We start from the raw sequence: 12,889 nt of genomic DNA, 5'->3' as shown, positions 1-12,889 counted from the left end.
TCTCGGTCCCTGACCAATTGCCCAACTTTTCAGAGGGTGTGACACGAAAATGACTGTCAGTCATTTTGGTGCCACCCTTCCAATGGTGTCACCCGGGTGCGGGCCTCACCCCCCTAGTGACGCCACTGCACCAAATACTGTAGGTGACATTTAACACACAGAGATGTAATATAGAATTAGTGCCAGATTGTGCTTTGAAAGCCATGGACCTGGTAGCAGTTCCTACCTATACAGTATATACCATGCTGTACATGTCCATGACTTTTAAAAAGTCATATTTCAAAAAAGAAAAATTGCTAACAAAATGGAGCTTGGAGGACCCTAAACAAAGATTACAATGAGGTCATATCATTTATTGTTAGCCTTTCTATGATGTACATTGACTACTGCTCTGCAATATTGTTAGAGACTGGTATTACCTGTGTATCGCTCTCCAGTGTAACACTGTATCTGGCTGTTCTGACAGGTACATCGCTCCACTCTTCCATTGTGAATTCTGGCCCAGCTGTCTCCAATATCGTAATACTGGTAGTGAGCTTCATCAAAGCACTTGGCTAAACAGTTGAGAAGAAAACTTGTTACAGAAAGCATAATGATCCACCTACATCAAAGCTGATTTCTAGAAGGCTACGTGCCAACAAATACAATTTGATCCTTTTTTTGCACAGTCAGTGTGCCTGGTTCCATAACTGATCTCGTGCAATAGGATTTCAAAGCCAGTTTTTAGTATTGGATAGAGTAAGGGAGGGTCATAACCCCTCAACTTATGTTTGCCATCTGTGTCCCATTGGGGAGATTTCCCTTCATTTCCTGTCCCATGGCCACAAGAGGGAGAGGAATTCCGTCCAAAGTGAGAGAAATCCCTGATCGTCAGTCGGGTCACCAGAACTGGTCATTCACTCGGCTGCCCTCGGCAGCTTTGTGAATAGACCCCAGTGTTTTCATAGGGAAATTTCTCATCTATTCCTGTTCTGCTGACAACCCAATATTTGGGATTTGTTGTCCCTTTCAGTGATAATGGTCACCAGGACAAATGGAGAGTGACTCTCCCTAACGGAGACACAGACAGCTATAAAACATGACTGGTGTTCTAATTCCTTGAATTGTGTTTGAAACTAAAATAAAAAATGTTGGCTTCAGTTGCACTGCAATTCCGAGCACAATAACCTTACCTGGGTTAAAGGAGAACTATGAGATGAGTGATTTCCACTCACCTCATAGTTCTAAGCCGACCTGTGACAATGAGACTGTCACAGGTCGGCTCAGTAGATCGGGAGGTGAGGGAACACATAGCGGGTTCCCTCACCTCTCGATCCTGTCACGGCTCTCTGCCGTGACAGGGGAGGGGCTGGATTCCCCTCTCCCCGCTCCGATCTGCCAGCGCTGACTGGCGGAACGGACAGGGGAGGGGGCGGGTACAGCTGGCTCTGCCTCTAGATAGGCAGAGCCAGCTGTCACTCACGCAGCTGGGCGGATCCCGTCATCTACGTCGGGATCTGCTCCAGGTGCGGCGTCTCAGTATACCGCAAGCTGTAGCTCGCGGTATACTGAGCTTAGGGTAACGGGAGGACGCTAGTTTGTGTCCTCCCGTTACCCTAAGGAGAACGATGGGGAAAAACACTGACCCCATAGTTCTCCTTTAAAGCAGGAAAACATTTTTGTTTCTCTAAATCAACCCCCTGTCATGCAAGCTTTATCCCAGTCCTGCAAATCTGCTTGTTTACATGCCGAGATTATTACAGCTCCCACTGTACTTCTGGGACGTTTAGTTGTAAGAGCAGTGCCTTCCTCTGGATCAACAGGGTGTAATTGTGGGCATAGTGTTCTGTTTAGGCTTTTCTTATTTATTTATTTTTCTTTGTATCTCTATAGGTTGGACTCGATGGACTTGTGTCTTTTTTCAACCTGACTAACTATGTAACCATGTAGGTCTCATAGACTCAAGCGCTCTCCTCCTGGCCGCTGGGGTGCGTCATCAGGCAGCCTATTTCACAGTGCTTGTTAAGCCATTAAATGAGCACCACACTGTCCAGGAGTGAACCACTCACAACCTCTGAAGAAGAGGAAGGACTCATGATATCAGGAGACCAGGCTGAAGACTGCAAGACTAAGGGTCCATTTACACCAAAATTGGACCTAAAAATGGAAGTCAACGGAGGTCCGTTTTCTTGCAATTTTATATTCCATTGACATGTTGCGTTTCTTTTATTTGTTTTTTGATTACCTTTAATTTAAATAACATGTCTTGAGTGGACAAACTTCTCTGTATTTTTTCTTGCTTGCGTTTACATCTGTTGCACCGAAAAAGCAGGAGCATGCTCTACTTTTATTTTAGTGCACTGCAACGCAATACATACATTTTCTGGTTCCCTTCCATTGACATCCATTGAAAAACGGATGCCAACAGATCTGGTGTGAATGGGGCCTAAAAGTATAACATTACAAAAATGGGGGGGGGGATGGGGGGGCTTCGTGGAGCGGTCTTAATAGTTGGAGTTGGGTATTAAAGTAGCCCCAAGAAAACTCTGTGCCTATAACAATTACAAGTTTAAATACATAAGGGGGTAAGTTATTATTATTATTGGGGGTAACCAATCAGCTTCTATCTTTCATTTTCAAAGCTTAACTGAACAAACTGAAGATAGAAACTGATTGGCTGCTGTGGGCAGCTGCTCCAGATTTTGTCTGCTCCAGTTTTATTAAATTACCACAAAATTTTTAAGAGTCCTTGATGTTTTAATATCATAATTTATGCCTGTCTTGTAAGGTGTACCCCAGCGTAAGTACCACTAGGTCAGAAGCTTACCATAGGGATATGTTCCACCTGATTGAAAGCTACTCTAAGCAATTAAGGACAATTACTAGTGTTTTTGTACATATATTTATAATGGTAATGCCAGTCAGTGACTAACCAATCTCGCAGTCATGTCCTGAGAACTCCTCTGGGCATCTACAGTAGTGAGTGTTTAGAAATGGTATATTGCTACACGTGCCACCATTTTGGCAAGGCTTCTTGGCACAATGGTCCTTAAAAACTGTTGGAAGCAAGAAAAAGAAAATATGTTAAGATATACGTAAAACATTTTTTTCTTTGTTGCAGGTTTACATTTTTCAGGTTAATGGAAGACTGACCTCCATGTTCAAAATCAAACGAGAAAACCAACCTAAATGGTCAGGCCATCCAAATGGTTTATTTTAGTTATAGGTGTGGTATGGTGGGGTTCAGTCAGCCCATGGCTTCTTATGTCTTGGACCTTATATCTACTCCTACCGTGAGATTTCCCTGCCACAATTTTTGACTCTTGACTGTTTCTATCCACCTGGGAGTTTTGGGTGTTCCCACTCACCTTTGTGTGTTCTGGCACCTCATATTGCATTATCTTGCTATAAATTAAATTGAAATCCAGCAAGGAGAGTGGAAGCCCCTCAAAATGAACACAGCAGGTGTGCAGATGCAGAGATCTCACTAATCGAGTCCCCAAGAGATGTAAGTTATTGTCAGGTGGTTTAACTTTCCATCATCTACCAAAGTTGAAATATCAGTTCTAGGTGCACTAAACCTTTAAAAGGACAAAATCATTCTGCATCATGAGATATAATGGAAGGGTTAACCCCTTCAGGAGTGCACTGCAATGGGATCCTGGAAGGCTTTGTGTTTATACAGTGATACATAAACATTCATAAATATTAACGGCAGATTAAATGTTTTTTGCAAACCCCAAAGCCTCTGTGAAATGAATCATGGGCCAATTCCCATGGCCAATTCCCATGTGTCTAAAACCCAGGTCCACTTATTATTAATGGTGCCCGATATAGGCACAAAGACATGGAGACAGAATGTTTGTTTCTCTGAGGAACATATAGATATAAAAAGACGTATTTCTGTCGTTTTGGAGCAGTGGAGTATTTTATCTAGTTTACGAGGCGGTTTTATAACATTTGGGATCTTTATTGATGGCTGTCTTGGGAAGCCTTGAATGTGCTAATGCACTAAAATAATTCTCTATTTTAAGTCTAACAAAATAGGTTTCTAACCCCCACTGGATCTTTACTGCTTAACTTTTTTCAGCCAAGCTGTTATTTTTGCCAGCCTAAGTGAATTCTTCACGTATGGTATTTCTATAGAAAATCCCCTTGAAGGCAGCATTGCTGTGCCTTGCACCCGTTGGTTCAATGCTTCCCAAACCTGCCCTTAAATCCGGGCCAGCAGTGCATGTTTTACATGTAGCCACCTTGCCCTAAGCAGAGTGACTTCTTACATTTGGTTCTTCTGAACTGTATCCAGTCTAGCTAATTTCATAGTCTTTGCTCTTTTGGTTCCCCCTAAGCTCTCTGTTATTTTTTGCTTCTGCCTGCTGCTGGTTGTAATCTTGCCACAAAGCACCGCAGCCAATAATGGTGTGTTACGAATAGGTGTATCTCCCTAGCCAATCACTAGGAGGTTCATGGCCAGTGGTGCATGCTGGGTGAGGACATAAATATTCGGGGCTAACCTTGTGAGAGTCTCTTTCCTCCCCAGACCCCTTGCCTGGGGGAGGGTGCGTAATGCGAGTTGCTGTTTGACCATGCCTACAGTCTGCAGGTGGTCAGCTGTGGTCCCAGTCGGGGCTTGAATCTGTTCCTGGGATGGAGATCCAGGGAGGAACTTCAACTGCTGGAGGTGCCAGATAAACAAGATGGGCTTGGACCTCGCAGGAAGTCGGATGTCTCACCCAGGGAATTCTGTGATGTCTACTGACCAGCAAAGGTTCAACAATACACAGCGTTACTGCAATCAATTTAAAGGCCCTCTGCACTGTGAAGTCTGGATGAGTCTGGAGTTCTGTACTGTCCTAGATATCTGTAGCCCTTTACACTCTACCCCATTGAGTTTTTTAATGGAATAAAACCTTTAAAAACCTTAAAGTGACTGGTACCCAACTTTACATTTGCATCCCACAATTGGCTAAGGACTCATCCCTGAGTTGAAGATGTCTAGGGAGCTAAAATAACAGAGATATACTCACCCGAAGTGCGATCCCGGCTAGCTCCTAGACTAGTCCCTGCAGCCTCACTCCCTCTCCGTGCCATGGGTCTAAGGTCTTGTGCGTCATCACATCCAAAACAGTGTATAGGATCTGAGGATGCCACGGGACATACCATCGCTGGAGTGGAGTGAGAGACAGGCTGAAGGGATCAGTCTAGGAGCCAGCACTTAACCCTTGCATTGTATGTCTGGTCCTTTCTTGCCTTGAGTTTTTCTTTAATTTTTCCTAATTTCTTATCCAGGTGACAAGTGTACACAGAAATGGAAGAAAGGGACAATCTCTTCAGTGGGGATACAATAAAAAAAAAAACTTCCTAAGGGTCACCATACATGTTGTAATCTGAGCATACAATCTCTGTACAATCAACTTTAGATTTATGAAAACTATGTAATATGAGAACCAACTTAATCTATCCAATCTGACAGGCCCTTGCAGTACTTACTGGTTGGTAGAGCTAAAGAAGATTGTGCAATCAGATTGTAACATGTGTGGTGAGCTTTATAGAGAGAGATACATTATTGGAAACCAGAGATAGGTTCTTACCCTTCCCTACGCTAAAAAGAGAAAAAAAAAAAGTTTAGGCTGTAGGTGGGCTTTGAAGCAGCCAAAATCAGATGAAACGCAAATAGCCCAATCAATGACTGCTCAAGGGTTTAAAACTGAACTCTGGGCACAAGATTGTTCATTTAATTATATTCCTCAATTCCTACCAAAGGTAATTCTAAAAAGGTAGCAGTGACATCATCCCTGTGCTGTACAGAGCCTGCACAGAAAACAGATCTGTGGGAGGGGCCCAGCAGGCCCCACCTACTACAGGCTGCCTGTGTTCCATCAGATGTTGTGACTGCGGTGGAATGGGTGACCGCATCATTTCCAGTGACGCAGTCGCGCATTCCAACATAATCTATCCGACTTTGTGACTGTGGTGGAATGTGCGATCCCACATTCCTCAGGTCACGTGAGTCGGGTCGATATTCTTCACAGCAAGGTGCCTATACTGCGCATGTGGAGGGGGAGGGGGTGATTCACAATGGATCACCCCCCTCCCCTTCTGCATGTGCAGTATAAGCACTTTGTTGTGAAGAATGTCGACCTGGCTCACGTGACCTTTTGTTGTGAAGAATGTCGACCCGACTCACGTGACCTGAGGAATGTGAGATCGTACATTCCACCACAGTCACAAAGTCGGATAGATTACATTGGAATGCACAACCGCGTCACCAGAAATTACACAGTCACACATTCCACCGCAGTCACAACATCTGATAGAACACCTGCAGAAGACTACAGGAGGGAGCGGAGACGAGACCAGTCACCCTGCACAATGAGAGAGAGCAGCACTGACCGGTCTTTATTACAGGAAGCTCCTGTTCCCTAGGTGTACATTCACTGGGCAGACCCTCGTTCATTTTCTACCGCTCTCCATCAAGAGAGTTTGGCTTTAGGTCAGGGAAGCAGTTAGAGTAAAAATATGTGTGTCGCTTTGTTAGGTTACGCCAGCCAAAAGGTGCAATTATGGTGGCAAAAGTGCAGAGCATATGAACTTTAATAGTGACAAATTACTTAATTAAAAGGTGATCCCCCAGGGACCCTTCCAGCGATACAAGTCACAAGGCAATATAATGGAGCTCTCTGTCATATAGACAGCACAGATTTATCATCCACTGTGACATGTGATTGATTTATAGAATCTGCAGCGCATCACCCCGGGGAATATGGTAACACGGTCTCTTTTCTGACATATCCATGTATGATATAATTATTCTAATTGAAGGGAAATTACAGGAGATGCTAAGATTTTCTACTCTTCAGTTTTATATTTCAACAATACTATAGTTCACAGTGAGCACTGACGTGGGATATTTTTTACCCAAAATTAGTTTTTATGGAAGTTTCTATTTCATAATTGTAATTCATAATGATATGTCTGGAGATTGGTAGATTTTAGTGCAAAGGCTCCTTGGGAAACCCTATTGAACAGCTGCGGAGACAAATTCAATGACACAATATGCCATAAAGAAAGGAATAGTAAAGCACAAATGTGAAGCAGTAGCATATCCAGGGTATGTCACATATGGCACATGACCTGAGTACCACTTGAGGTGGGCTACCCAACCATCTACAGGGACAGCTGACCCTTTGTCTCTCCCTCTTCTCGCTCATACACATCTCCCCACCCAGCTCTTAGCAACCAGGGATGCTCTGATCGGTGGCATGCCCAGCTCCTGGCTACCAGTGATGTCACTGGTTTCCAGGAGCTGGATGCGACGCTGGACAGAGCGTCCCAGGTTGCTAAGAGCTGGGTGGGGAGATTTGTAAGAGCCATACACATCTCCCTGCCTGGTTCTTAGGTTATGCTGGCCAGAGCACCCCAAGTTGCTTAGAGTCAGGTGGGAAGATGTGTATGGCCTTCACTCATCTCCCAGCCCAGCTTTTAATAACCTGGGACACTCTGTCTGGTGTCCCACCCTGCTCCTGGCAACCATTGACCTCATTGGGTGCCAGGAACTGGGCGGGACACCAGAGGTGCAGTTTGTTGTAGATACGCCTCTGATGTGAATTTGAAGAGAGTGTAATGTGTAGTTGATAAATGTATTTTATTACGCTAATTGCAGTTCCTTAGTCAATCTGTTGACCCCGCACCAGCCACAGATGATCAGATAGGGGGTTCTGTGTCTTGTATATTCATTTATTAGCAATGCTGCTGGATGACTTCAAATGTGTAAAAGACCCCTCTGATAAGAGGAACACAAGGTCTGCAATTGGTGTCCTTCCTGCTGGAAATGCTAGATTGCCTGGCCATACCAAGCATGCAGATCAGGGGTTCTGATCACTCTGGTTGCACGTTTGCAGCCATGCTGGGTCAGTAATTCAGACATGGGGATGAGCTCAGGTTCGGAACAAATCTGATCCTCCAAACACAGAAGCTACATGGGCCACCCACCCAATCAGATCTGGGTTGGGGCATCCCCTGCCCCACAGCTGACCATAAACAAAGGGACAGGATGCTTACAGTGATGGTATTGACCTTATTTACCATAACAGCCCACATGAGAGTGAGCGCAGCCCATCTGAGAGCCTGCACAGGCCATCAGGCCACCTGGAGACATCAGGGCGCCAACCCAGAACAACACAGAGTATGTAGCTTCATATTATCTTGTATTGCTGTATAATGTACTGCTGTAGTCCTCTATAGCCATTCTCTTTACTCCCTCCCCTGGCTGTCTCTTCTTGCTTTTTCTCCTGGATGCCACTCCTCTGTATTCTTCCCCCAAAAAAATTGCCGCTCACGGCCATAGAGTGTTCGGGTTTCACTTGAAGAGAAGGTGGCAACCCTAATTGGAAGCTAGTGCAGGGATTGGTAGAGAGGGGTTGCAGACACTGAGTGGTTGATGAGGTAGATGATAGAGTGAACGGAGGCTAAGCTGTGTAGAAGTTATGTTATATCTCAGATGAAATGACAGCAGCCTTGTTTGTTCAAACAAGCAACCTAGGGCGCTCTAACCGGCGTCATACCCTGCTCCTGACAAACAGTGCACAACCAGCACACCCCCTACGACTGAACTTCCAATATGACAGTTTTATTGAGTCCCATATCAGACACCAAGGTTTCAAGGTTCACGCAGACCCTCTTTTGCAAGGTAACAAATAGTGTTTTGCCTAATATGGGACTTCATTAAAACATCATCTTGGAAGTTCAGTTGGAGTGCTAGCTTTTTTTTCCCCTTTCTTTCCATGTCAGGTCCTCTTTAAAGAAAAGTAAAATGTTTACAGTAAAGCGTTCAGCTGGTTATAGAAATATCCAGCTTTAGCATTGGTGGAACAAAATCCTGGGTGGGTGGGTGAAAGAGGTGCACAGAAATAACAGCCGTTAGCAGTTCATCATCTTGCCTGGGCTGGATGGAGTCCATAGTAATAATAATATAATGGCTTTGCTGTAATGAAATTAGAATTCTATGTACAGGAGGAGAGATCCATAAATTAAGCAGATTCTTTGTTTTCTAGGAAATGTATATTTCAGGATTGGAATAAATGTACTTGGCTTCTGTTTTAGACTGTGTATACAAAGCAGGTCTGGAATATAAAAATATCAACAAACCACACAGAGCAGATTTTGTTAAAGTAGACTTCGCACAAGGTCACGAAACCCCCTTACAATAATGAGGGAAAAAGTACAAATAGTCCCTTTCACTGGATTCACACTACAGCTAAAATCTGCTCCCCACATGGCTCTACTCCTAATTTGTGCTGACAACTCATGTCACCAGGGGCCAGCATTCCCTTCTCCCTGCTTGCTGCTGAAACACTTGATCACCAGATCAGTCCCAATATTACTCTCTATTGATGTGCCTCCTATTAGCTGTGGACTGGCGGAAGTCATGTGACTCATGGCATGGGGCTGTCCATGTGATCATATGATCTGAACTCCAGGCAGTCAGCTAAATACACAGTTGAAATACATTCATGGCTGCAGGGCTGAATTTCCCACAAGGCCACTGAGGTCTAGCCTCGGGGCAGCAGGTAGCAGAGGGGCAGCAGGGGGGCGGTTAGTTGTTTTCTACATTTAGCCCTGCTTTGGGCAAAGCAGAGCTAAATGTAGAACGGGGAAGCCGCTCGTTCGTTTACAAGTGATCTTGGCGATGTCGCCAAGATCGCTTGTAACAAGACTGCAGGTCCGTCCTCCCCCCGCCCGGTAGCTCTCTCTGGAGATCTTCTGGATGGAGAAGGGGGAGCAGAGCGGGGAAGGTCCATTCTCCGCTCTGCACTGTGTAAACAGTGAGAGGGGAAAGCTGCACTTGCAGCCTTCCCCTCTCAGCTGTCACAGGAGTTCCAGCACAGTGCTATACTAGAACTCCTGTATTGGAAGTGACAGGTTCAATAAAGAGAACCTGTCACCCCCAAATGCTATCACACAGGGACTTGTTAGCTCCTGTGTGATAGCAATAAAATAAATTGAAATTTAAAAAAAAAAGAAAAATGTAAAAAAGAAAAGTAAAAAATAATAATAATTAAAATAAAAAAAAATAAAAAAAGGTGATTAAAAAGTAAAAAATTATTAGAAAAAAATATATTATGGGCATGTGTTACCTGCCAATAGTACCGTAGTACTGTGAAGCCAGATTGGTGATCTAGACACCCCTGCCACACAGTCAGATTGGTGATCTAGACACCCGTGCCACATAGATTGGTGATCTAGACACCCCTGCCACAACCAGCTGCACAAGCTGCACCAGCAGCTTGGTCAATAACACACCCTTAGCCTGCCGATTAGATAAAATGTGGGCAGCAGCACAACTGTTGCCTTTCACTTCCAGTCAGCACATGGTGCATGCCAGCACACCTGATTGGCTCGTAATACTGCCCCTCCTCTGCCAGTCTGAGTTCTGCTGAACATCGTATTACAGGAAATATCAAGATAAATGCAACTAAAGACAGACTTACCCACTTCCACACTTGTGTTTGTGACACAAACCCCCCATTCTTTGTCTCGGTCATAGTTATGTGTTGTAGCACACCTAAAATACAGTATAGGTACATGATCATTGGAGACTCTTAAGCTGACTTTGAACAGTTTATATATGTCTATACAATGCATAATTTTGCATTAAAGCATGCCGTATGACCCATAAAGTTGATTGCAAGAAAATAATTTTAAAAGTCTCACCAAGTGGTATCACTGCCCTACCAGATCACACTCAAGTCCCCTCAAGTCTCTGACATTTGTTGGAGGTGCCACTCCTTTGCCAGGGACCATGTTGCACCTCTGGTGGGAGTGCCCTAATCCTACCACTATCTGATCTCCTGTATTTGACCACGTATCCATCATAGGGGTTCATCGCTCCCTACAACTTGCCCTCTTTTCCATCCTTCCAGGTAGAATCTCACCCTATGTCACTGAAGATCCTCTGTTCCCCCCTCATGAATAGACTGAAGAAGCAACACTTGAGACATATGGAAGAGCTAACAGCAAATATATATGATTGCCATGTTTTATAATATTTAGAGTCCCTGGATCTATTAAAGGATTTCTACTCAACTGGGAGATGTTCGACACATGAGATGGTCGGTTGGCCATCCCTTTCTTTTCAGGACCTCTGTTTTACAAGGTGAGTGTTGCCCCTCTAAGGCTGGTGTCCCTGCCCCCTTTGAATGTTTGTTTTCCCCTCTACACTTTTTTTTTCTGCTTCTTTCCTATCCTTCTTTTGATTGTCTCTTGTCTCTCTTGACTTTGCAGTTCTCTCACCCTTGATATTCATGTGGTGCATGTAATATGCCCCTCTCATTAGACCCCCATACAGAGTGAGCCTTAGCTTCCTGTGTGGATTCTCATGACCTAGATATCAGTGCTTTATTTGTACTGCATCATGCATGCTGGCTTGTGTTGAGTACATATCATGAGTTAAGGACTACGTCGTATGTTGCCTTTTTACTGCTTTACTACTCTAAATAAGTATAATCTTTTTTTAAAAAGATTAACATTAGCCCAATTATTTGGAATGTGCTGTCGGCGCATCTTAATGATGCACAGAAAATAGACCTTTTTTAGTTTTTTTTTTCTTTTAAAAGGTGTGGTGCACTGCACTGTGGATGCCTTATTTGCTACTATAATACTGTGTTGGGTGTGGTAGCTGCAGTTCTTTTGCTTTGCAAAAATGTAAATGGGCCCTTTTGCCATGTTTTCATGTGCTTTTTGTTTTCAATGAAACCTCATTCACTAAAATGTGCTTAGTCTACAAACATCAGATGGCAGCTTCTCTTTAAACAACTTTGTTACTACCTTAAAGTGTATTTCCACTTTCGCTTGCCAAAATGGTGATAACACCTATTTTAGGTTATATGCTCCCATTCGCATAGCACAAGCTAAAAATAAAAAGAAGGTTTCTTGCAGTTTAAATTGCGTTTAGCTGGCTTAGGGTTTCTTAAGGGTTACAATTTGTACTTGCTTCTCCTTTTTTGTAATGTTGGGAGGGGCTGTGAGGAATTTGTTAACCCTGTCTGTATTGTGCTGGCTCTTCCTGGCTGCTTTCATTATAATTTGTAAAGTAGATTTGAACAGTGCCTGTCCTTACAAAGGGATAAAAGATTAAAAGCCTTAATGAGAGAAAACATAATCCTCAAATTTCAGTCCTAAGTCTTTCTATAAAGGACAGATCACTGGATTCAGTCATCTTGATGCTGCAATAAAATATTTAAAGTGTAAGAAATATTTTATTAAATTTGACTGCAAAAGTGAAAATACACTCTAAGTAGATAGACCATACTCTCTGTATGCATTTCAATACTTTATTATTATTTCAATCAGCCAACTGAATCTGAGGAGATTTGGTTATAATGGTATACATAACAAAAAAACTGACTGACTTTATCTCACCCCCTTAAATCACAGAGTTTTACTCACCAGTTTTTATTGAAGATTAAACCTGACATGCAGGAAAAATGCAGGCGTCCTCCTAGCCGAAATGGAAACTTACACAATTTTCCGTCTTCTGTGTAGACTGAAAGGAAAAAAATAAATAGTCACACTTAACTGCAACAATGGCATGTGCTCAGCAGGCATGTGATAGGACAAACTGTTCATAAACGAGCCACCTTTGCATATTATGTCTTGATGTAAGTACGTAACCCTGAAATAACTCTCCAGATACTCTCATGCACGGATTTCATAGTTTCGGCTGTGAGGAATGTTAAGCCAGATCCCACCGCGGCCACCAATATGTGAAGATGCCAGTCTCAGACTCACACTGCACAGATATTTTCCAGCTTGCAGGAAAACAATCTAAGGCCAGCAAACTCAAAGTGATTGTCACTGTTACTGTCAATGGAACCTCCAACAACGCCTGGGAGGATCACTGCCCCCCCCC

General features: G+C 43.6%; 1 protein-coding gene across 1 annotated transcript in view; it reads right to left on the bottom strand.

Annotated features, from left to right (window-relative positions):
• Nucleotides 1–12,889, bottom strand: part of HGFAC (HGF activator) — a 55,491-nt gene that overhangs the window by 24,148 nt on the left and 18,454 nt on the right. The window contains exons 3-6 of the mRNA XM_018554972.1: nucleotides 12,427–12,523; nucleotides 10,470–10,543; nucleotides 2,913–3,035; nucleotides 420–554 (exon numbers count right to left, since the gene is read on the bottom strand). Of these exons, the coding sequence (XP_018410474.1) occupies nucleotides 420–554; nucleotides 2,913–3,035; nucleotides 10,470–10,543; nucleotides 12,427–12,523 (429 nt within the window). The remainder of the gene's footprint in view (nucleotides 1–419; nucleotides 555–2,912; nucleotides 3,036–10,469; nucleotides 10,544–12,426; nucleotides 12,524–12,889) is intronic.

The sequence above is a fragment of the Nanorana parkeri genome, unplaced genomic scaffold (assembly GCF_000935625.1).
Source record: "Nanorana parkeri isolate BGI_ZX_2015 unplaced genomic scaffold, ASM93562v1 scaffold180, whole genome shotgun sequence".
NCBI lineage: Eukaryota > Metazoa > Chordata > Amphibia > Anura > Dicroglossidae > Nanorana > Nanorana parkeri.
The sequence above is the reverse complement of the archived record's forward strand: the minus strand, read 5'-3'. Positions and strand labels throughout refer to the sequence as shown.